The sequence below is a fragment of the Lactuca virosa genome, chromosome 7 (genome assembly GCF_052849685.1).
Source record: "Lactuca virosa cultivar CGN04683 chromosome 7, Lactuca_virosa_CGN04683_v6, whole genome shotgun sequence".
In the NCBI taxonomy this organism is placed as follows: domain Eukaryota; kingdom Viridiplantae; phylum Streptophyta; class Magnoliopsida; order Asterales; family Asteraceae; genus Lactuca; species Lactuca virosa.
This window is the reverse complement of record NC_136432.1, coordinates 277,253,093-277,280,295: the sequence shown is the minus strand read 5'-3', so window position 1 is coordinate 277,280,295 and position 27,203 is coordinate 277,253,093. Positions and strand designations below refer to the sequence as shown.

Genomic DNA, 27,203 nt, shown 5'->3' with positions numbered 1-27,203 from the left:
AGGCCCCAAACTCGTTGAGTAGGAACGAGATATTTTTGGACGCGGGACTTGAAGTCTTCTCGACGAGTCGAGAAGCCTCAACTCGACGAGTAGACGTGCTAGAGTGAAACCCTAATTTTTAGGGTTTGCACCCTATTTAAAGGACTTTAACACCCCATTGTGGCATCCCTCATCGCCTCCCTTGGTCCAGAAAACCCTAATTCAAGATCTTGAGCTTTGTGAGTGTGTGTGAGTGAAAAATGAGTGATTCTTTGCCATTTTCTTGAAGGAATAGAAGCTAGAAGTGCTTGGTTGAGGGAATGAGCTTTGGATCCAGAAGAAGAACTTCATTTCCAGCTCATTTGAGGTATAAAGTCTATACCTTGTCTATTTGTTCACTAGATCTCTTCATGGAGTAGTTTAGGGCTTTTAGGGGCATACTGTGGAACCATTCATGGATGCAAGCATGTTTTGGGGTAATAACTTCATATCCAGAGTCTTTGAGGGACTCCATGGCATAAAGGTGCCAACTTTATGGACATGGGAGTCCCATGCATCATATGGATCACTTTTGGATTCTGGAACTCGACGAGCTGATGGACCAACTCAGCGAGTTGAGTCGACCAGGATGTTGACTTTGACCAGGATGTTGACCTTGACTTTGACCATTGACCAGGGTTGATCCTTGGAGGGGTTATGAGTATGAAAGAGTAATTAAAGGAGATAATTATGTGTAGGAGTTTGAGAGGAGTTGATCCAGGAGCCGAGGACAGTTCAGCTATTTCACGGCATTAAGGCGAGTTACCTTCCAGTAGGAGTGGGTCTAAGGCCACAATGCCGACCCACTAGTAGGAGTTGTTAGTTAGATGATTGTCTTCGTGATAATTGTCTGGTATGCCACTATATGTTATGCTATATGTGCTAGTATGTTATGTTACTACGTGGTAGTGGTAGGGGTGAAATAGTCCCCGATTACCGGTTGAAAGATACCGAAGGGGAGGCCAGCTCCCGGTTACCGGTTGAAAGATACCGAAGGGGAGGCCAGCCCCCGGTTACCTGTTAAAATATACCGAGGGGAGCCCAGCTCCCGGTTACTAGTTGAAAGATACCGAAGGGGAGTCCAGCTCCCAGTTATGTCATTCAGATACCGGTTGAAAGATACCGGAGGATAGACATTATGTGTATATGGTATGTGGTATAATGAGGGAACTCACTAAGCTTTGTGCTTATGGTTTTCAGTTTTGGTTTCAGGTACTTCTTCTTCAAAGGGAAAGGAGCCGGCACGGTAGCAACGCATCACACACACGATTTTCCGCATATGAGATTTATGGGATTTGTACTCTGACATTGTTTTATCATGATATGATTTGACTATTGATACCATGGTTTTGATATGAATTGACATTATGGTTGCTTTCATACAAATGGTTTTATAATTATTATATTTAAAATAAAAAATTTTGGTCACGTTTTTTTGGGATGTTACAATACTATTGGTCAACCATGAAGAAAAATGCCTTCCTACATTCTCGGAAGTGTGATGTCTATCTCATTGATTTAGAAGCAGGAATGAGGGCATATTGGTTAGCTACCCTAGAAGGAAACATCTTGCCAAGATCCTAAAATTCTATACACCTTGAAGCGTACTTTATGTAAGTCAATTTAGTCACAATTTATCACAACCGAGTCAAGGTACATACCTATTCCTTACCCTCATTTCTTTTATGGGTTTATTTTTATTCTAAGAACATTACTGACTTAAGCATCAGAGGGATGTTAACCAAGCTAACGCCCATCCCAAGCTAACGTTTACAACATGCATAAACTCAAGGATCCTAGCCACTACGAATAGAGACTGGTCATATCTCCTCCGATTAAGGGTACTTAATCCCCTCTAAGGTTTAAAGAGTTAATAACCTCTTTCACTCGTGTTTGGGTTTCCACACCCCCTTGGATGCACGATATCTTACTATGGGATGTGAGTCAGGGGATCATTTCATGATTTAGTGACTTGGAAACCCTCTTATGTATGAACATATGTTAAGATCTTAAGGTTTAAAGAGTTAATGACCTCTTTCTCACGAGTTTAGGTTCTTACAACTCGCTTGGACGCATGATATCTAACTATAGGATGTGAATAAGGGGATCATTTCACGCTTTAGTGACTTGGCAACCCTCTTATTTCTGAACATATGTTAAGATCCTAAAGTAAATTTCTAAGGTTTATAACATTATCATGTTATATTACGAAGTGGGATTTTCCCCAGTTATTATCTGAAGTTGGGATTTTACCCAGTTATTATCTAAAATTGGGATTTTCCCAATTATCATCTAAAGTTGGGATTTTCCCCAATTATTATATGAAGTTGGGTTGCCTTGTCGTCCATCAGTTATCCTTAGGGTTGCAGGTGTAGGAACCTCTATTGCACCAATTGAGAATAAAAGAGGACATTAAGCTTTGTAATGTCCTAACCGGTTGCAATTGAAATAAACACGTATGTTCTGTTTGCAGTCCTTGGCATAGTGCCCTTCCTTGCCACACTTATAGCACCCAAGTCCCATCCGACACGGACCATCATGATACTTCCCGTACTTGTTGCAAGTGCGTCCTTTCTTATTTCCAAACCTTGAACCATTAGGTTTAAACTTCTTGGGTGATGGTTGTGATGGAGCTGGGGTCTGCCTCGTCTCCCTTGACTGGGTCTCTAGCTCAATTTCCCTCCTCCTGGCATGATCTTGCATTTCTGCCAATGTCTTGTATCGATTGTTCTATACAAAATCTCTGATGTCGATCCTGAGCATACTCAAGTACCAATACATTTTTACTTGCTCCGAGGATGCATACTCGGGGCAGAACAAGGCTCTCTCTATGAACTTCTTGGTGGTCTCTGTCATCGACTCAGCTGTCTACTTGAGCGACAAGAATTCCTGAGCCAGTCGCTCCCTTTCTACCAATGCAACATACTCCTACTTGAACTTTTCAACAAATTGCTCTGAGGTCACCGTACTCTTCTCTACTGGTGAGTAATCCTTAGTGACAAAGTTCCACCAATACTTCGCCTCATGACGTAGGAGGTTTTGTGCATACCTAAACTTTAAGTTAGCCGGGCAAGCACAAGTGTAGAACCATCCCTCTACATTTGAGATCCACCTCATTGCAGCAATTGGGTCTCTAACACCGTCAAACTTCGGGGGCTTGGTGTTATTGAACTTCCGATAAAGTATGTCCTTATCTCCAGACGAGGCTGTAACAACAACAACAGCAGTGGCGACAACAACATCCGTACTAAAAACAACATCATACTGTTTATCAAACAGAACGATTAGTTCAGTCTTGATAGTTCCAAACAATTATGGGATCATCTCTCTTACGGCCGCTGCTACCGCTATCTCTGTCCAATCACGTATGTCGGCCTCGCTCGGACCTGACCCTTCCGATCCAGAACCAGAACCGCTTGTCGTCGTGATCATCACCATGCTGAAGATGGGAATGGGAATGGTTTAATATGAATTTATTAAGTTATCTAGAGATAAAACTCAACCCTTTCCAGTTCGTTAGTAACCTTGCAACTCTTCCTCACTCCTATATGCATATTATGCTTCCGGTAGTACGAGCCCGTACAACCTTCCACACATATCCATACTAGATCCAATAATTGTCCCAGTACTTCTAAGTTACTACACTCTCTTTTCTAACTCCTTTTTCACACACCCAATGTTCAAAGACCTAACTACTCTCTTTCCTAGAGATATCTCATAGGATCTCTTTTACTACCTCCTTTTGTCAGCCGAAGAATACCTTCTACTAATACTAACTAGTTATCGGATAAAATACGATTACATGTTGTAGGATCAAATTGTCTGTCGCCTCGAAGGTTTGACACTACAATGGTTGGACTCAGACAAGAGCTACGCAATAGCGCCAAATTAGGCAGTCTAAAACTATAGAATTCTAGGGCATGCAGCCTAACGTATTTTGTCAAATAGCTACTTAGCATTACTATATGTTCTAATCAACATTTAACAAGCAAGTTCCTAGACTATAAGGCATCTTAGGCATTAGAAAATTCTAATCAATAATTCTTGAAAAGATCCCTAGCCTGCATACTAGCATGCATGTCTACAAAAAATCATATATCAGTAGATATAACAATGTGTTTATTTTGGGAATCGCTTTCCTTCTGAGCTCCGACAGACTGTACGCATCACATACTTTTCTTCTTTATGTAATTTTGTTTATAAAAGTTTTGTTTAAGATATCCAGATCCTTAGTTTGAGTCTGGAATCACACGAGTCTTCGTCTAATTCGCTCAAACTAGGGCTCTGATACCAACTTGTTACGTCTCAAATTTCAAGGCAATTTTTTCGTTTTATTTATTAAAATACATGTCTTACAATACCTTACAATTATTACATAGTTAATTATAAAATAGTGTTTCGGTGGAAATCTATAAAATTTTACTAATGCTTCGATGTAAATATAGTCATGCATGAACCTTCCTACAATCGGTTGAACAACCTATAAAACAGTTATTCAACAACTGTAAGTCGAGGCTTAGTGAATTCCCTCAAAATATTCCATACCACAACATATATATAATGCATACACATAATGGACTTCAATATATAGTTGGTCCGCCCCTTGGCCTTCAACATAAAGCTGGTCCTCCCCATTTTTGCCTACAACATATATTTGGTCCGCACCTTGGCCTTTAGCATATAGCTAGTATGTCCGAGTCTATTGGCCTTCAGCGTGATACCGGTCCGCCCTCAACTCCCACATAATTTATTAACAAATATAGCAAGCAATATTCTCACATTATAGGCAACTATCTAGCCTAGTTGCTTAATTGTATACTACATACAACTATATCCTATCATACAACGGATACATACTAGAGTATACAATATAGTGAGATGAACTCACATGGACAGTTTCTCAAGGGATAAACAGTTAACCGGTCACTTCGACTAACGAGCAACACTCCAACGAGGATCTACCTATATTACTATAGTTTATTAGTTCCTATGGGAATCTGTAATGTAGGCTAAACCAATCACTAATCCCAATGAATACCGATAGTTCTATCAAATAAGGATCAACCAGGTCGGGTAGTAAGGAGGCAAGACCATTTCGGCGTATAGCTTTTTTGAAATCCAACAACCAAGCCAACGTGACCATTCTAGACACCTCTACCGTAAGTAGATCGATCAGTATTTTGACTTGGAATTACTGATAAATCTTATTTATAGGTCCATAATAATGACTTGTGACTATAAATATAAGTTACACTGAAATCAAGAGAGTGTAGCTTAACTTACAGAGGCTTTAGTGAAAACCGGGAAAAATACACGGACAAATGCCTGACCCAAACACTTCTTTTTGTCGGCCTCTTTGATATTCCAGATCCCCGCTAAAATGTTCTAAAACTATGGAAAAGTCGGACCTCAAAGGACCAAAGAGATTGTAGAGAGAGATATGGGATTTTAGGGTGGTAATAAGTGATTTTTGGAAGGGTATAGGGGAGAGGGAGGCATGCCGCGCGAGGCCAAGCGGTGCATCGCGCACTTGGTCCTTGATGGCTCCTCCCTCCTTTTAGCCACGTGTCATGACCCGATTTGCCCACCTCACCTTCTTCTATAAGGTGACATGTGTCACACTCTTATGGTGCCACATGCACGTCTGTATCTTGCCACATCATCACATCTCTTGGAGGAATGAAAGGCCACCCTTGCCATGTGGTGCACTCCGGTGCTGCCACGTCAACGTATGCGGTTTCTCGTAGATCTTTGGACAACCACAACTTTCGCATACGAACTCCGTTTTTGACGCTTTTTATATCCTCGGAATCCTCTCGACGAGATGTACAACTTTTATTAAGGCCTTAATAGCTAATTCTCGCTCTATCAAAAAATTATTTTTTCATAGGCTTAGACTATTAAGATTGTTGCGACAATCATAACTTCCTCTCACGAAGTCAGATTTGGGTGTTCTAAATATGCACGCTCTTGGTTTTATGACTACTACGACTTTCATTTAGACTTCTTAGGCTAATAAACCACCTATCTAAAACTCATATTTTAAGATACGCTGAGCCATGTCGGTTTAATCGTGAAGCTTCGAAGAAGCATAACTTCTTCATACGAAGTCGGATTTAGGTGTTCTATATATCTACGGAAATCGTATTGACGTTTCCTACGTATCTATAATGATTAATTTGACCCAAGATTCATATATATATATATATATATATATATATATATATATATATATATATATATAAGGATAAGTTCGTGTATTCCTTACATATATTGTATGCTAGAATGCACCAATAAGAATTTAGTAAAAGTTAAATTATTATTAAATCAAATAAAGATAGATATTAAATGATTTTCATAATTGTATGTATATTAAATTATATCCATAATTATAATTCTTTTTTTTATGGAAGCAAATTAAATTTGTCATTAATGTCAACAATAATATCCTTTCATAATGAATTCGTATCTAGGTTTTCATGTATGGGTTCGTGTTTTGTTTCAGGACCCACTCATTTAAAATACAACAAAGGTTCCTAGAACATAGAGAACGAGAGTGTATTCTACTGTAATACACTCTCATTCTGCTAGAATATACTCTCATTTTGCTAGAATAAACTCTTATTCTGCTAGAATAAACTCTCATTCACCATGTTTCAAGCAACATTGTTGTATTTTGAGTGAGTGAGTCCTAAAACAAAACACAAACTCATACATGAAAACCTAGATGCGAATTCATCCCGAAAAAAATTATTGCTGACATTAATGACGAATTTAATTAGTTTCCATAAAAAAAATGAATTATAATTATGGATATCATTTAATATACATACAATTATGGAAATTAGTTAATATATATCTTTATTTGATTAAATAATAATTTATTTTTTACTAAATTCCTATTGGTGCATTTTAGCGTCCAATAGATATGAGAAACACATGAACCATGCTCTCTCTCTCTTTCTCTCTCTCTCTCTCTCTCTCTCTCTCTCTCTCTCCCCCCTCTCTTTCTCTCTCTCTCTCTCTCTCTCTCTATATATATATATATATATATATATATATATATTATTTTATAATAATTACAATCTATGGATATAGTAAAAATGGGGTGTTACAATAGGTGTCATAGGTTCATCCCTATTCTCCCGTAGGAGTCATCTGGTCTCCTCCATTTTTCAGTCTAGCATGGCTTGCATCAATGCTTGAACTCCCGCCATTGTAATAGGTTAATGTACTGGCACCACTCTAGGTGCATACTCGAATACGCGAGGCTCGGGATGCTGGTTTTCGTTACCATTTCATAGTCCACTCCGAGTTTTCACCATGACGATCTGTACACCAAAGCAGACGTTCAATGTACCGAGATACAAGTTTATTTAGGGAAGGTTTTATTTATTTTTAGACACATAAGTTTTCATCATCACTCCAAAAAGTTATATGTCAGTTCTAATATATTAATTATACGTTTAGAATCCTGAACACATAAAATTTCCAAATCTAGGTCGGTAATAGACCTTAAATCTAATTAGTTAATAGTAATCTAGGTAGGCAACCCAAGGCATGCTATAATTCAAATAATTTAGCACATAACAACAAATTAGACATCTTATCCTAAAATATTCTTGTGCTAGTGTCAATATAGGTATACTGCCTAAAGTATAATAGACACACATCTCACGATCATCGCTTAGCATTCTAAGTTTAAGTCTAGAAATCCTCAAATACTCTTAGTTCGCTTAAAGTAATGCTCTGATACCAACTATGTCATCGCCATTTTCACGGCTTATTTACGAATTTTTATTTATGCTTATTTATTTCAGAGTATAAAACTTAATTTGCGGAATTTTGTTCCCAAAACATAATATTTGAATATTTCCAAAGAAACATTTTTATTATATAAAAAGATTGGGATACCATAGTCAATACAAATACATATTCCAAAAATGGTTTTAATAGACCTTACAACAATTTATTATACTATGGCCTAACAACTCCTCAAATCACTCATCAACCCTGTGTCTTTGTACTGCTACCTGTGATACAAAGAAACTGAGTGGGTCAGGCTTAGGAGCATGGTGAGCGCATAAGGTTTTTAACCCACAATAATTAAGTTCTTTAATTATATATTTCACATCAAATAATTTACCCGACTACCCATTCTCGCTATTCTCAGATATTGATCCTAAAATATTGATCTTAAGGGACCTATCCTAAGGTTCGTCATCGGCTATGGGTAGATGTAACATTCTGTTTATTTAATGAATAAATATATAAAATTGATGAACGAATAGTCATCCTAAATCCATATTATTTAGCGGAATGTTGGTTTTGGGGAGCCAAATGTTATAATTTGGATTATTCGGGGGCTAAAGTGTATTTCTGGGATTTAGTTTGTGAAGATTTTCATAGGTCAGGGACTGTTTGGTAAGATTGGGACTTAAATTGAAAAGATATAGAAGTGCTGAGGGTTGAATGGTAATATTTGGATCTAATTTGAGAAGAATAAGGGGAGGAGGGGCTGGAAGCGTCAAATGGTACAAACTTTATATTGTGGACGGGGATTAATCCTGTCACCCCCCTTGCACCTCGTTCACTCGAAAAGGAAGAAACCCTAAACCTAAGAGACCATTTCAGCCGCCGCCTGCCCTGTTGAGTCCGACCGCCGCTCCACTCCACTACTACCTTGCTGTCGAGCACCACCACCACAGCCCTGCTGTCGGTGACACCGTGAGCGGCCAAGAGGACTACCGAGATCGAAGTTGATCTGTGAACGACGAAGAGAAGGTTGCGAGCAACCATAATCCCCCGGTAAGATCAACCCCATCTCCTATTTTCGTTTCCCTCGAGTTGTGCGACGTCATGTGCGTCGCTGTTGCCACCAGAAGCACCGTGGTCGCCATTTTGCTTGTTCCAGCCTCCTCAACCACCTAGTCAGTGGTTGGGAGTTGTTCTCTTGTATTTGGAAGAGATTGAGTTGCTGTTAGAACCATGAGGTGGTTGTGGGTGTTTGTTTGGCCAGAGAAACCCGAGAAAAACCCACCATGGCTGCCAACCATGGTGGCTGCCGCCATAACATCCTTATCTGCCACCGCCAACCACCGTGAGGAGGTGGTTGTGTGCATGATTTGGGTGTGTGTGAGCCTAATGTATGAGTTAATATTGTATGGATATTATTGGACAGGAAAAACGAAGAGAACTCGTCACCACCACCTGCTGTCGCCGTTCCGCCGCCTGCTGCCGCCGCTCCGCCACTGTTAGCCACCATCTCGGTTGGTTGTGGGATTTCGGGTGTGTTTGGATTGATATTTGGAGTACCTTTGGTGTTTTATTGGTCGAAGATCATAATCACCACCACCGTGAGGTGGTGGCTGCCACCATGTGCCACCGCCGGCCACCACTAGGGTGGCTGTGTGTGTGTGTTTGTATTATTGTGTGTGTTATTCGGGATTTGCTTTGTAATATTGTAACCGATGCAAAAATAGTAAAAGAAACTTGTAACCACCACCGTGAGGTGGTGGCCGCCGCCGTAAGCCGCCGTTGACCACCACTACCCGAGGTGGTAGTGGGTGGTGCCCGCCTTATGAAACCCTAATGGGCCTTATGAGACCCTAGTGGGCCTAATGAAGCCCTAATTGATCGAAGGACTTAGTTTTGTGCCTATTGGGCTATTATTGGGTTGAAAACCCTAATTAGGGTTTAGAAAACCCTAATTTTGGGATTATTGGTTTGGACTTATCGGGACCCGCATTTTGGACCATTAGAGTGAAGTGATGACACAAGCTCGATTTCATTGTATGTTTGGACTTAATGGATTAAGTCCTTAATGGGTTAAGTAGGATCACTTAACCCTAATTGTCATTTCATGTGAAAAACCCTAATTGGGTTTAGATGCTTGTTGGGCCATTTATTGGACTAAGCTGTTGTGGGCCTTGGTGGGCCAATTGGGAACATATTTATGGATTAAGGGAAATTATTGGGCTTCAGGATAATACCCATTAGAGAGGCTTGGGCCTAATTTGGAAAATTGGGCCATAAGTGGGCCATAATTGTGCCTTGAGGATTATTAGCTATTGGGCCATCAGAATGCCAATTGTTTGGACTAGAATAACTGGTTGGGCCTTAACATAAGTCCATGTAGAGGTTTGGGCCCAATTTGGAAAATTGGGCCATATGTTGGGCCTTGGTTGATTATTGGGCTTTTGGGCCTTAGTTTTGGAACCAAGTTAGGATAGGGGTAAAATGATCCATTTACCCCAAGTGTAGATTTATGGTTATGCATTGGAACCCAATTATTAATTGGGTGTCATTTTGATGTTGACAGTTCGGGAATCTGTCAACCAACAATGGGAGTTTTATTCGCGGGATTTCAGCAGTGTCAGGTGAGTCTCCTCACCATACCAATTAGTCTAAGGCACCAAAGTTGTCCCATTCAGTTAGTTGTGGTGTTTATTGTAGATTCACTACTGATATGTCTGGTATGCATGTATATGTGGTATGCTATTAACTATGTGGTATGTGTTATGCTAGTTGTCTTTTTGATACTTGCATGGAAGACCATGCGGGGAGCCCATGGCACCAGATGTAAGACCATGTGAAGAGCCCGTGGCTTTCCTATTAAAGACCATGGGGGAGCCCATGACACTTGGATGTAAGACCATGTGGAGAGCCCATGGCTTTCCTATTGAAGACCATGGGGGAGCCCATGGCACTTAGGTGTAAGGCCATGTGGGGAGCCCATGGAATCCTGGAGTAAGACCATGGGGGGAGCCCACAACATCCTTATATGTTTATATGCATGGTTATGTAATTGATATGGTTATCTGATTGATATGGTTTATGTAGCTTTTATAACTAATGTGGATTATGTTGTTATGTGGATTGTGTGGGGTATGCTCTGGGGAACTCACTAAGCTTCGTGCTTACAGTTTTGTTTATTGGTTTCAGGTATCATCGATTTGGAAAAGAAGGGCCCGGATTGATCGCAATGCACACACCCATGTTTTCCGCATTGAATGATTTTGGGATGAACTCTGATAAATGTTTTAATTAACGATGTTTTGGATGTTGGCATAAATGATATCTATGTTTTGTCTATATTAAAAAATGAAATTATTACCCTCGATTTTTGGGTCGTTATAGTAGACAATACTGTTTGGGGATTCCTTTAGCAATAGATGTTAATAAGGCAACCATAGGGGGATATAGTACATCAAATGAACAGATAGTTCATTAATAGCTACAGGTTGTGAGCCTGCCATCGTTTCCACTGGACTGTTTAAAATAGTCCATGGTCGTCATCTATACTCTGCTAGATTTCCGGATCATCATTGGTCAAGCCCTCTCATCATCATCTCATCATTTTAACCACCCATCACTACCCAATATATTTTATATAAATATATGAAAATACATATATAATTAAATCAAGTAAAAATTCAATTAACACAGTTGTCAAGTAATACAAATAACAGGCACACACAAAATTTAATCATCTATATCCCTTATATCTATGTGTAAGTTGAAAGTAACTATGCACTCACTTGCTAAATTGGATGACTGGAAAGTTGGGCAATACTTTGCTTCAACACTTAGCATTTCTTTTGATGTGACCTATGTTTAATTATTATTAAGCCTTAGTTTATTATTTCTTATGACTAATGATAGTCTAGATTCCTCAACAATTCCAATGTCTACATCAAGATCTATAAAGTACGGAGCAACCAGGTAAGATCATATCGGAGGTAGGGTTATTTTGGTATACAAAGTATACTGTTTGGAAATCTCACTTTAAACACCCCACTAAATCTAGACTAGACATCACCCCCGTAAGTAGATCAATCAGTATAATGACATGGAATCAATGATAAATCTTATTTATAGATTCATAACGACGACTATGAGTATAAGTTACACTGAAAGCAAAATAAGTGTAGCTTCACTTATAGAGATTTTCCTGACCAAAGTCCGCAAATCGCACTGGCGGAACGCCGACATGATAGCTACTAATGTCAGGTACCCAGGGACCCCAGAGCTTCACTAGAAGCTTAAAAACTAAAGAAATTTTGGGCTAAAATAGAGTGAAACTCCAGAGAGAAAGTTGGGATGGTGTGAGGATTGAATAAATATTGAAATGATATTTATAGGTTGAATCTTTGGGAGACGCACCGCGCCTAGACCACGTATGCGTCGCACCCTATCCTGGTCGGCCCTCCCTGCTGTTGATATTTGCTTGTATTGGGTGGTGCTGCGTGGCAGCTTCGAGAAGGTCGCTTTGCACCTTTTTACGTGTGGCGCACTCGGGAAAACTTCAAAAATTCGTAACTTCTTCATACAAACTACGTTGTTGACGTTCTTTATATCGATACGTAGCTATCAACATGATCTACAACTTTCATTTAGACTCCATCGGCTAATTCTCACTTTATTTTTTATTTTAGAAGGTTTGGACTGCTAACTCCGTTTAAAATTCATCTTTTTCATAAGACATCCGTTCTCGAATGTCATTATATCGACGAACTATTATTTATGACATCTTCGACCCTTGTTTAGATTGTTACGACTAACAATTAACCAATCTAAAATTCAATTTCTGTGTTTGCACTGCTGCGTTGAAACTTCGAAAAATCATAACTTTCTCATATGAAGTCAGATTTGGATGTTCTCTCTATGCACACTCTTGGTTTTACGATTAATACAACTTTTGTTTAGATCACTTAGGCTAATAAGCAACTTATCTAAAATTTTCTTTTTACAACGCACTCAACCATATCAGTTTACACATAAAACTTCAAATAATCATAACTTCTCTATACGAAGTCAAATTCAAGCGTTCCTTATATCCTCGAAATCCTCATCACAAGTACTTCAACTTTCATCAAGACTATTTATCCTAATTAATATTTTATTTTTGTATTTTTTAGCCATATTTATTAAGTTTTCACTAAATATTATATACACATATTATAAGCACATAAATTACATAGATTAAAACAATTTCTTTTTATTTATTCATCTAAGGATTACAATTGTTGACCAATGTCGATTACATATTCTAATAATGCCTAGAAAGAAAAGCACGGCGTTACATTAAACTTTTTATATGTGATTCAAATGTTATGTTATTTTCTCCGCTTGATAATTTTTTCAACTTTATTTATATACTAATCTCTAAATATTATTAAAAGAGAAACATTGTGAGATCACCTTCAACAATCAGGGTCATTGATTGTGTTTCATCCTATCTTTTCCACCTTTAGATCATTACACTGACATCATCATTTGGTCAAACCCCCTTTTTTTGGTCCACCAATTTATGAAATCTATTAATGACAATTACTTTTAACATTAGAAAATTTATTAATGACAATTAAATCTAATAAAAAATAAAATTACTTTTAAAATTAGGAAATCTATTAATGACAATTAAATCTCAAAAAAATAAAATAAAATAATACACTGCCCCGCCTCTCATTACCCATTTCTTTTATTTAGGTTTGAAAACCACAAACACAGACATTATTTTCTTTTCAATTTATTGCAGGGAAGAAGATATGAAGGTAAGTGGTGCTGGAAGATATATAAGAAAGATTCTTCCACTAATTTCAATGATGCGTACGTCTTTTTTCACAACTATTCAATCGATTCTCCTTTCTACGACCTCGAATCCAGATACAATTTCTCTTCCCATGTCTCTATGCACAAACAATCCATAATCTTATCTATTTGATTCCTCCTTGTGTAATCTCGAATCCATTTCATCTTATGATCACAACCGCAAGCACTCATCTATTTCGTCTCCTTCTCTTTCCTCATATTTCTTGCGTTTCACCTTAGGGCTCTCCTTCTTCCGGTCAATTATTTGTTTCTCCGCACAACGACTTATAATTGATTTGTTAGGTTTCAATTTCTGGTGATTATTTCTCAATTTTGATGAAAAAAATCTAATTTCTACACTTGCTTTCAGGAATTAAGGGAATCGCCACTCCTTCTCCACCTCCTTTCTATCTGTTGCAGTAACTGGAAAGACGACATACACACAGTTAATGCGTTCGTCTTTTTGATTTGTTCATAGGTTTGTTTTCTACACCACTCCAACCTCTTGCTTTGCATTTTATACGATTTTTGTTACTGTTTTCTTCCTTTCCCTCAATTTTTTTCACCATTTTCGGTTTTTTTTATATAACTTTTGTGTGTTTACTTTTTTCTTTAGGGCTATCTTGATTTTGATTTTCGATTTTTGTTGAACACAATTATGATATGTGTTCTTGATGTTAACTCATAGGCGGATCCAATTAAGGACCCTGCGTATCATAGGAGGCCCCAAAAAAAAATTAGTAGTACAAATTTTTTCTAGAAATTTTTATTTATAATGTAGGAAAAATTTAAAATATTTTTGGGCTACCCGAATTTTTTTTATGCTTTTGTCAATGTTTAATCCAATTTAATAAGCAACCCAATTGCTCAAACATAAAGCCCAAGTGTGTAATACCAAAAAACTAATGAACGATCAATCCCCATATCGTGATTTTAGAATTCGTTTCCCAATTCCCTCCCTCTCCCTGCGAGTCTGCGACACACGCTGCTGCCCTCTTTCTTCTGCCGCCGATAGGTGGCCGGTGGTGGGTGTTTTCCGGCGAAATCCTCCGGTGGCCGGTGGTGGGTGATTATTGATCAAAGTGGTGCACAATGAAGCAAGTAAGTATAAATTTTTTGATTATTTTTTGGTTAATTGAAATTCAATTTTTTGGCATTATGTTGAAAAAATAGAAATTACCAATTAGGATTGTTAAAGTAGAGACATAAGGTCACTAATTAGTGATTATTTGTTGTTGAAACTTGAAATCAAGTTATAGAATTAGAGTTGATTGTTGATATATTTTGATTGTAGGTTGATATTAACAATTTTTTCAAAAGACAATTAGATGTTGGAGACAATAATGGTGAAGGAACTTAAAAAAAAAATAGGGTTAATGAAAGTACACAAGTTCCACAACCTAATCAACATACACCAAAACCAGAAGAACCACAATCTAATGAACCTATTCCAAAACCACAAGAACCACAATCTAATGAGCATACTCAAAAACCAAAAATGCCACAATCTTTTGATTTGAATGATCTTCCTTCGGACCCGGGGGAGAGACCAAAGATTACATCTTATAATCCTAATCAAAGGGATGAAATAAGGATGGCATATTTGATTAAAGGACCTTGTCAACCAAAGGGGCGTAATTTTGAATTTACCTTATTTGGTGAGAAGCAAAGACGTTTTGTTGTGGAATGGTTTAGGGAATTTCCATGGTTAGAGTATAGCATTAAAAAAAAGAAGGCATATTGTTTTTGTTGCTATTTGTTTAGAGACATGGTAGGGGGTCAAGGTGGAAAAGATGCTTTTATAACCGAAGGCTTTGACAATTGGAGTAAAAAAAAATCATTCCGGAAACATATGGGTGAGATTCATAGTTCTCACCATAAGGCCGAAGAAAAGTGTCATTTGTTATTGAGAAAAAACCAATCTATTAGTGAAGTTTTGCATAAACAAACGGAACTTGTGCAAAGTAATTATGAAATTTGATTACGTGCTACAATCTGTAGTTGTAGATTTTTATTGAAAAATGCATTACCATTTCGTGGACATGATGAGACGGAAAAGTCTAATAATAAAGGACTTTTTATTGAAGTATTATCTTTGATTAGAGAAGATAATGAGAAGATTTTTAAAGTTACTTTAGAAAATGATCCAAAAAATGAGAAGTTGACTTCTCCGACGATTCAAAAAGATAATCAATTGCTTTTCAAAAGAGATAATCAAGTCTATTTGTGATGAAATTGGTAAAGATGTGTTCGGTATATTAGTTGATGAGTCTAGTGATGTTTCTAAAAAAGAACAAATGGCTATAGTTTTGAGATATGTTGATAGACTTGGGATTGTAAAGGAAAGATTTATCGGTGTTGTTCACGTATTGGATACATCCTCTTTGTCTCTTAAAGCCGCCATTGATACCGTTTTTTTCAACAACAACTTGACTATCGATCAGGTGAGAAATCATAAAATATTTATTCCTTTAACATGATATTAGTTTTATTTTTATGTGTTATATTTTTTTATTAATTTTTTCAAATATATAGGTGAGGGGGCAAGGTTATGATGGAGCAAGTAATATGAGTGGTGCATTCAACGGTTTGAAATCTTTGATTTTAAATGAAAATAGTTCTGCACATTATATACATTGTTTTGCACACCAACTTCAATTAGTGGTTGTGGCAGTTGCAAAGAAACATGATGATGTTGATGAATTCTTTGAACAACTAGGTTTGGTGGTTACTGTCGTTTGTGGGTCTTGTAAGAGAAAATATATGATACGAGAGAAGCAAAAAAGAAAGAGTGGCAACTGAAATTGGTATTGGTGAAACTGAAACAGGAAGAGGGTTGAATCAAGAGATTTCTCTTATTCGAGCTGGAGATACTAGATGGGGTTCACATTTTAGAACAATTGTAAGTTTGTTGAATTTGTTTGCAGAAGTTGTTGCAGTCCTTAAATATGTCAAAGATGAGGGGTCTACTTTATCTAACCGTAATCAAGCAAAGGGTATTTTGTCATATTTCAAAACACTTGATTTCGTATTTCTTTTACACTTGATGTTGGAAATTCTATGCCTCACCGATACTTTGTCAAAGCATCTTCAAAAAAAAAAGATCAAGATATTTTGGAAGCGGCTTCGTTAGTAAAACGGACAAAGAAAGCATTGCTAGTTTTTAGAAAAGATGGGTTTCCACAAATTTGGAACAAGGTGTGTGCTTTTTGTGAAAAGCATAGTATTAGAATTGTGGACATGTCAGAATATTATGTTACCCCACGAAAGCGTAGGACCAATAAGACTAATCAACATCATTTTGAAATTGTGATTTTTAACACGGTTTTGGATATGCAAATTCAAGAATTTGGGGATAGATTTAGTGAAGTTGGCACGGATTTGATAGAGAACATGACGGCTTTGAGTCCTTGTGACTCATTTTCTAGTTCTGATAAAGCAAAGTTGTTAAAGATAAGCGAGATATACAAAAATGATTTTAACGATTCAGAAAGGTCGCAACTTAATGGGCAACTTGATATCTATTATCACTCTTTGCTCCATGATGAAAGATTTTTCAATTTGAAGGGAATTGCAGACCTCTCTCGTTTGTTGGTGGAAACTGGGAAGCACCTCTCTTTTCCGTTGATTTATAGATTATTAAAACTAACTTTGGTTTTGCCCGTCGCAACTGCAACCGTTGAACGATGTTTTTCTGCAATGAAGTTTTTGAAGACCGATTTGCGTAATAGAATAGGTGACGATTTTATGAATGGTGCTTTGATTTGTAGTGTAGAAAAGGAAGCACTAGAGAATGTTAAGACTGAAAATATAATTACTCGCTTTCGTAAAATGAAAGAGCGGAGATGTGAACTTTAAAACGTAACTTTGTGATAGAATTTGAGCTTTATATCTAATGAAATTGGAGTTTTTTTTCTTATTGTATATTACATGATTTTTTTTTCTCGGGATACCCCTTTACTTTGACCCTGGCTCCGCCACTGTGTTAACTGGCATTCACCCAATACCTCAACAACATCTAACACCATCTTGTAAATACCATTTTTTGATGGTATCATCAGAAGAAGATAAACAAAAAAGGGAATAAAAAAGAGGAGTCAATTTGCATCAAGTAACAATTCAATCTTCAAATATGTTTCTTGCTAGATTTTTTTTTGTTAGTGATGGAACAAGTAATATGATAGTTAAATATATCTCTTTTTTGTATTTGCTTTTAGTTGTAGAAAACGATAGAATAGACAAAGATGTTGTCGTCAAAAGATATTAGGTGAGTTATTAGTTCTAGAGTTCAGATTGATTGAGTAGTTGGTATAATAATATAAAAAAGTGGTCAACATTTATTTGTATGATCATAAAAATAGAAGTGGTCAAATAATTTTATAATTTTGCCTCTAAAATAAAATGAAACTTTTCTTTTCGATTAAAAAAAGAGTATCTTGGGGCACAAAACTTAGAAAAACTCCCAAAATAAGACGCCCAACACTTAGATGAACACGCCCATTAAAAAAAATAAAAAATCCTTTTATTTTTACTGAATTTTTAATATATTTTTCTTATTTTATGTAGATACCAACCGATTTCTTTCATGTTGATCCTCATCCTAGAAACCTTGCAATTGGCTCGGATGAATCATGAATCATTAATATACTATGATTTTGGTATTATGAGGGAGATTAAATCTTTGACCATAAAAAGATTGATATATTTTTTCATGCAATTTATGAAAAAGTTGCAAAAAATGTATGAATTTATTTATTTATTTTTTAAATATTGTAAAGCAGGGACACCATAATGTAGTTGTTTAGATACTCGAATAGAATTTATATTTGGATTAAAATTAAAAAGTATTATGATAACATTTGCTGATTATGAACAATTTCATAAGTCTTGAAGCGCTTCAACCCATTGGAGACATGTCGTCAATATGTAAAAATTGAGAGAAGAAGTGTGAGAAGAATATTTGAAGCTCTAGAGCATCTGAGGTTATTAGGTATGTATTGTATGTAGTTCTTTAGTTTATATTCACATCCTTAAGCCGTTATTAGATGCTTAAGCTATTGAGACAAAAAAAAATTGTAATGGTCGTGTACTATCAAAGTTTATCATCGGGAAGATTTGGGATTTTTATGTATAGGAGGTTGATTATCAAAACAGAATATATCCACTTCCAAGAATTTATAAAATTTATATATTTTTCAGTATAACCAACGAAAGAATGGCGTTTTGCCATCAAGTTCCATTTAGCCTTATTTTTTACTTTCTTAGATAATATACCATCGAGGCAATGAGATACAATCCCCTTCACTGGAATAAAAAACCAACTGTGTGACACTATACTTGGGAATCTTTGTAGGTAGGTCATTCTTAAGATTCTTACATTTGAAGACCAAACATGTTCTAACCTTATTCCGTAATATGTATGCTTTCTAAAAGTGCAATTCTTATATGGTGTATATGGTTGTATAACTTTGTATTTTTTTTAATAGAAGCAAGAATCGCACATGATGAGAAAAAAAATATGAGTAAAAGGGATATGAAAGTGGATGTTACCCAAAAATGGATGTTGGAAAATTCATTCTATATCCTTCACTTGCATTAACCAACACATTTGCTTTTCAAGATCGAATATAGTTGAGTCGGATGCATATGTTGTCAAAAAGGATCTCAGGTTTGACTTATTTATTTATTTTTAATTTCTTTATAGGTAAATTGACATTTGCATTATTAAAATGATGTCTGTGTGAAGTAAGTATGAACAAAGAGCATTTCTTTTTTGCAGCCATCTAAATTTCGGTAAATGACCCTTTTACACTTCTTTTTTTAGGGCGTTTTATTTTCATTTTTTTGTAAAAATCTTTTAACTTTTGCAATATATTGATTATGGACTCCACATCTATACACATTTGTAACGCCCCATTTATTTAAATAAATTAATAAATGTAAGTCCCGGACTGATTTGCGAAGAATTTTAGATGTCGAGGGTTAAAAGTGTAAATTCCAGATTAGTTTTGTAAGTATTTATGAAGGCAGGGAGTAAATGGTAATTTATGGGACTTCATTTGAAGAGATTATGGAAGATAGGGGGTTGTTTGGTAATTTTCGTACCCAAAATGTAAAGGATTTAATGCTGAGGGTTCATTTGGTAATAATTGGATTGAATTTGAAAGAAAAGGGAAGGGGGAGGGACTGATTTTGTTATTATGGCATAATGTTTTGAGGGATCGGGTATATAGCTTAAATGTAACCCTAACCCTAGGGAGTGTTATACTCAGCTGCCGACTTCACTCTCTTGTGCCCTCCTCCAGCCGCCACCCGACTCCTTCACGTTTTCCGGCCAGACGAAGACCCGGCGACCGCCAGCGTCCATGCCGTCGGCCCGAGCCACACTCCGGATGTCGCCACAGCCTCACTGCTGACGAAGACGAGGTTGCGTCGCAACCCACCTCGCTGCCGATGAAGAATTGATCGCTGCTTCTTTCTCGCCATTCCTTTCTTCTTGTTCACTCCATCCGCCGCCGTCGGCTCGCCCCTGCTTGCTCCGGTCAACGTCGCCACCACAAAGGGGCTGTCATGTTCGTGTGGGTGGGACTTCTGTCGTGTAGGGCCGTGAGGAACCACCATGGCAGCCGGCCATGGTGGCTTCTACCGTCAAATGCCGCCGTCAACCCCCCCCCCCCTTTCATGATTGATGAAGAACTTCTCGGTGGGTGTTCGCTATCTCGCTGCTGCCGTGACCTTCTGCCGCTGTAGCACCGCCGATGACACCACTGTCGCCTTTCGTTGCCACCAGCCACTGTGGAAGGTGGCTGTGTGCGTGTTTTTGTAACACCCAAAATTTTCAAACAAATTTTCACATTTTCAAAAACACCTTATTTCATAATATTATAAAACTCATTGTTTCATACATCCGAACATAAGTCAAAATCCCAAGATCATAACATGTATAAAACTCCGCGTGTGTGTGTACTGATCATGCCGGCGCCTTCCCGCGATCTTCACTAGTACCTGAAACACATAACACAAAACACTGTAAGCACAAAGCTTAGTGAGTTCCCCAAAATACCACACATAACACATACTAGCCACTCGAGGCTATAACTCTGCGGGCCCTTGGACCCTAACTCTGTGGACCCTCTGGTCCTAGCTCTGTGAACCTTTCGGTTCCAACTCTGATATACTATGATATATACACGGCATAAATCACATAGAAATAATGCAGTGCAACACATCACATAAATAGCATACAACAACTCTGTCACATAACTCTAATTACCTACTCAAGGTAAAGTATAGTGAGAAGACTCACCACGATGTCTCGGTAAATAGCTGACTCGGAAGAAGTGTGATCTAGCCTCCGCCTAATCACATAAAGTAGTACTCTCATAAATACAACTGTACTCAACCCTAAAAGTCAACAAGGTCATCGGTCAAACTTTGACCCGACTCGTCGAGTGCACTAGGGCGACTCGGCGAGTCTACACGTGTCCACTGACTCTCTTAGATCCTCTCTTGGCACGTCGAGTACTTCCCTTGACTCGACGAGTTCCACCTGGCATGAATCGCGGGGCCACCCCGACTCAACTCACCGAGTCTCAAGAACAACTCGGCGAGTTCCAACTTGAACTCAGACTCCTGACCCTCCCTGACTCACCGAGTCATTCCCCCAACTCGACAAGTCCACTCACTGAGTGATTAACGGGCAACCTTCATACTACTCGCCGAGTCTGTTCTTTGCACTCGGCGAGTTCATGCCATGCACAACTCAAAACAACTTCTGAGGTCAGATCTGTTCCATATAATCATAGATCTGGCCTCCCCAAGCATGATAATCACGTAAAGTTCGGACCTTGACACACATATAACATCTAAATGGTCCAAAATGATGATTTAGCCCCAAAAATGACATTCTAAGCTCATGACTCCCACGATGACTCATAAAGCTCCAAGGGTAAGGTCTCTGGACCCCCCTTGGGTCCAGATCCAGAACACAAACTCGAGAAGGGGCCAAATACTCCACTTAATCATCATCTAAAAGGGTTAGAAAACCCTAACACTAAGAATCAACACCAAAACTGAAGAAGGTCCGAGAATAATACCTCAATACAATCTCTATGAGCTCAAAAACCACCAAAACCGCACCTCCTTCAGCTTCTTCTTGCCTTGAACACTTCCTTCTTGCAAAAATACCCACAAAAGTTCAAGATTGGCCTCTCCTTCCTCACAAGCACTCTAGATCACTTAGGGTTTCTCTCTGGGGGTTGATGGCCGCAAATGACGGCCATAAGGGCCTTTAAATAGGTCCCAAACCCGGAAAAATTAGGGTTTCATTAAACAGCGTGGACTCGCCGAGTCCACTCATGGACTCGCCGAGTCCGGTCATTAATCCGGATGAGAAATCGCGACCCTACTCGGCGAGTCTAAGCACCAACTCGCCGAGTCCCTCAACAAATTCCAAAATAAAATAATAAAATAATATACCTGGGAATCCGGCTGTTACAATTCTCCCCCACTAAAATCAGACTTCGCCCTCGAAGTCTCACTCTGCAAACAACTCTGGATGCTGCTCACGCATCTCTCGCTCCGGCTCCCAGGTCAACTCTGACCCTCTCCGGTGTTGCCACCGGACCTGCACCAGGGGCACTTCCTTGTTCCTCAGAACCTTGATCTTTCGATCCACAACCGCAACTGGTCTCTCCACATAATTCAGGCTCGCATCCACCTGAATATCCTCTAAGGGCACAACTGCTGACTCATCAACGATACACTTCCTCAACTGAGACACGTGAAAAGTGTCATGAATCTGGCTCAGCTCCGTAGGTAGCTCCAAACGTACGCTACCCTGCCCACCCTGGCAGTCACCCTGAAAGGACCAATATACCGAGGTCCCAACTTACCCCTCTTCCTGAATCGGATCACTCCCTTCCAGGGAGATACCTTCAGGAGTACGAAATCGCCGACCTGGAACTCGAGCTCTGACCGACGTCTATCCGCATAACTCTTCTGACGGCTCTGAGCTGTCAGTAACCTCTGCCTGACCTGCTGAATCTGCTCGGTCGTCTGAAGCACAATCTCCGTACTACCCATCACACGTTGCCCGACCTCGCCCCAGCAAATGGGAGTCCGACACTTCCTCCCATACAACAGCTCAAAAGGTGGCATACCGATGCTCGAATGATGGCTGTTGTTATAGGAAAACTCAGCCAAGGGCAAATACGTGTCCCAACTCCCTCCGAAATCCAACACACATGCCCGGAGCATGTCCTCGAGCGTCTGAATCGTCCGCTCACTCTGCCCATCTGTCTGGGGGTGGTATGCAGTGCTAAAATGCAGTCTCGTACCCAACTCCTCGTGAAACTTCTTCAAGAATCTGGAAGTGAAACGTACATCTCGATCTGAGATGATTGAGATCGGCACTCCATGCCGTGATACCACCTCTCTCACGTACAACTCTGCCAACCTCTCAGCGGAAGAGCTCTCATTGATAGCAAGAAAGTGAGCGCTCTTCGTCAACCTATCCACAATCACCCAAATTGCATCGACGCCCCTCGCAGTCCTCGGCAATTTGGTGATGAAGTCCATGGTAATCTGTTCCCACTTCCACTCGGGAACCTCCAACGGCTGCAACTTACCATGCGGTCTCTGGTGCTCGGCCTTAACCCTGCGACAGGTCAAACACCTCTCAACGAACCATGCAACATCCCTTTTCATACAGGGCCACCAATACTCTCTCTTCAGGTCCAAATACATCTTAGTGATCCCGGGATGGATCGAGAACCTCGATCGGTGCGCCTCCTCCATCAAGATGGTACGCGTTCCGCCCACAAACGGTACCCAAATCCGACCCTGAAAGGTTATAAGTCCTCGACCATCAGTAACGAACTCCGATACATATCCGACAACTCGCTCTCTCTTCCGGTTCTCCGGTCTCACGGCCTCAGCCTGGGCCCCTCGAATGGTGTCCAACACCGGAGTCATCACTGTCAATCTCATACATACGTCTCGTATAGGGGCACTCTCCTCCCTGCGACTCAGGGCATCGACTACAACGTTAGCCTTGCCCGGGTGGTACAGGATCTCACAATCGTAATCCTTTACCACGTCCAACCATCTCCTCTGACGCATATTCAGGTTGGGCTGATCCATCAAGTACTTCAAACTCTTGTGGTCCGTGTATATAGTACACCGAACCCCGTACAGATAATGACGCCAGATCTTGAGGGCGAACACCACTGCCCCCAGCTCCAGATCGTGGGTGGGATACCTCGTCTCGTGAGGCTTCAGCTGCCTCGATGCGTATGCTATCACATGCCCTCTCTGCATCAGCACCGCTCCCAGCCCCGATATCGATACGTCACAGTACACCACAAAGTCCTCCATCCCCTCCGGAAGGGCTAACACTGGGGCTTCGCACAGTCTCTGGCGAAGTGTCTCAAAGGAGGCCTGCTGCTCTGGGCCCCATGAAAAAGCAACACCCTTCCGGGTCAACCTAGTGAGTGGCACGACGATCTTGGAGAAATCCCTGATAAATCTCCGATAATAGCCAGCCAACCCTAAGAAACTCCTGATCTCGATGGGGGATCTCGGCACCTCCCAACTCATAACCGCCTCAATCTTGGCCGGGTCGACCAATATCCATTCTGGTTAACGAGGTGCCCTAGGAACTGGACCTCTCGTAACCAGAAATCACACTTGGAGAATTTGGCATAAAGCCTCTCCGATCTCAAAACTCCAAGTAACTCTCTCAAGTGCTCCTCATGCTGCTCTCTGGATCTCGAATACACCAGTATATCATCGATGAACACGATCACCGAACGGTCCAACATCGGTCTGCATACCCTGTTCATGAGATCCATGAACGCCGCTGGTGCATTGGTGAGCCCGAAAGGCATCACCACGAACTCGTAATGCCCGTAACGAGTCCTGAACGCTGTCTTCTGGATATCCTCATCTCGTACTCTCATCTGATGATATCCAGACCTCAAGTCGATCTTGGAGAACCAAGACGCTCCCTGTAACTGATCGAATAAATCGTCGATCCTCGGTAAGGGGTAACGGTTCTTGACCGTCAGTTTGTTCAGCTCCCGGTAATCAATGCACATCCGGTGTGAACCATCCTTTTTCTTGACAAAAAGGATCGGCGCTCCCCACGGCGAGCTACTCGGTCGTATAAACCCCTTCCCCAACAGCTCTTGAAGGTGCGAGGATAACTCATGCATCTCTGGTGGCGCAAGGCGATAGGGCACCTTGGCGATAGGCGCTGCCCCCGGAACCAAATCAATACGGAACTCTACCTGCCTCTCGGGAGGCACACCCGGCAACTCCTCGGGGAAAACATCCGGGAACTCACGCACTATCGGGACCTCATCGACCGACCTCGGTCTCTCTGCACCTACTCTCGTATCCACCACATAAGCCACAAACCCACTACAGCCCTGCTGTAGGCTCTGCCTCGCTCTGGCGGCTGAACAAAATGCCGACCCAGAACGGGTACCCTCGCCATAAACTGTAAGAACTCCCCCACTGGGGTCTCAGATCGTCACCAACTGTCGCTCACAGTCTATCACAACCCCAAATCGGCTCAACCAATCCATACCCACTATAACACACACGTCCCCCATCGCAATCGGGACCAGATCAATCGGAAACTCGACACCGAAGATCTCGAGCACACACCCCCGGAACACGTCCGTAGCATACACTGATCGCTCGTCGGCTATAGAAACTCGTAGGGGTCGACTCAACGCCTCTCGCTGAACACTGATGTGCCGACTGAACGCCATGGACACGAATGATCGACTCGCACCCGAGTCAAATAACACTAAAGCGGGTACATAACTCACAAGAAAAGTACCTACGCATAACATAATATAAACACAATCTCACAAAATTAGCATAAGCAAAGAGAGAATGCATACCAGCCACAACATCGGGTGCTGCGCGGACCTCCTCCGCGGTCAACTGGAAGGCTCTCCCTCGTGCCTTCGGCGCTTCGACCTTCACTGGCCGACTATCGGTAGCTCTCACTGCAGCAGGGGCAGATCCCGGAGATGCTCCCTGTGCTGACCCACGTAACTGCAGACACTCCGCCTTCCGGTGTCCGGTCTGGTTGCAGTGAAAACAGACTGCGAACCCCTTGGGGCAATCCTTGGCCATATGCCCCTCCTTGCCACACTTGTAGCAAGACCCTGCTCTGCACACTCCATTATGACCCTTGCCGCACTTGCCACAAGTGCGGTCCTTCTGGCTCCCAGATCTCGAATCGGCGGGCTTGACCCGCTTGGCTGCCGGCTGAGACTGTGTCGGTCGCCGATCCCTCCCCTGAGACTCCGCCTCCTCCCTAGCCTGAGTCTCCAGCTCTATCTCCCTCTTCCGAGCATTTGCCTGAAGCTCGGCAAATGTCCGGTACGACGAGTTCGCCACGAACTCTCGTATATCCCTCCTCAAAACACTCAGATATCGGCTCATACGTGCCTGCTCGGAAGACACGTGCTCTGGGCAGAACATCGCCCTCTCATGGAACATCCTCGTAATCGCTGTAACAGACTCGGTACCCTGCTTGAGGGTCAGAAACTCCTGGGCCAAACTCTACCTGGGGAACGTACTCATCTCGGAACATAGCGGTAAACCTCTCCCAGGTTACCGCAGCGAGCTCAGTAGACGAATAATGCGCCGTCACAAATTTCCACCAGTCCTTCGCGCCCAAGCGAAGCTGGTTCAGCGCGAACCGCACCCTCAGATGCTCTGGACAAGAACATGTGTAGAAACACCCCTCAATGTCAGAGATCCACCTCATCGCGGCTATCGGATCCTGCGTCCCATCAAATTCTGGTGGCTTCGTGTTGCTGAACTCCCGGTACAGCAACGCGTCACCCCCTGCGGCCTGGTAGCAGCAACGGCTGCAGTGGCTGCAGCAACAGCAGCATCAGTAAGAGCAGCATACCGCTCATCAAAAGTCTCAATCAATGTGGTCTTAATAGACCCGAACATCTCTGGAATCTCAGCGCGGATGGCAGCAGCCACCTCATCATGAATCATCTGGCGGAGCTCCTCATCGCTAACAACCCCCTCGCTAGTCCCTGGCCTGTGGCGTGTCCCAACCATGTCGTCTCTCTGAAGTAAAACATAATAAATATTAGGGACTCACTCGAGTATACTTACACTCGATAACTCAACTCTACTTGCTCCTTAGTACCCAATGGATTTTTACTTAGGGTGCGCACTGCTCCGGTGTATTTAGTAGTACGGGCCCTATACTACCGTCCCCACCGCATCAACATTCACTCTAAGTCCTCCTCCTTGGATCCCAAATCTCAAGTACTCTACTCTCCTTAACCATATGCTACTCACTAGCAGTTCTCTCATAAACTCCTCGCTGCTATCTAAACACTCTCTCAAGCATCCCTAGCAGCAAAACTCCTAGACTAAGGCATCACATATCAGGCCACTCTAGTCCTAATAAGAATACCTAGTCTACTCTAGCATGCATAACATAACTCATCATATATCATAATAAATATCATAACACTAGTTGCAAGGGTATTTTGGGAAATCACCGTTCGGGCGCTGGCTGATCGTACACACTGCTCTGCTCT

General features: G+C 40.7%; 1 protein-coding gene across 1 annotated transcript; it reads left to right on the top strand.

Moving 5' to 3' along the window:
- The first annotated feature begins 15,109 nt into the window (after window positions 1-15,109).
- Window positions 15,110-18,246, top strand: LOC145127774 (uncharacterized). The gene is made up of 6 exons (XM_079062907.1): window positions 15,110-15,575; window positions 15,874-16,055; window positions 16,147-16,330; window positions 16,440-16,607; window positions 16,715-17,406; window positions 18,178-18,246. The coding sequence occupies exons 1-6, from the start codon at window positions 15,110-15,112 to the stop codon at window positions 18,244-18,246; spliced, it is 1,761 nt and encodes a 586-aa protein (XP_078919033.1).
- The last annotated feature ends 8,957 nt before the right edge of the window (window positions 18,247-27,203 follow it).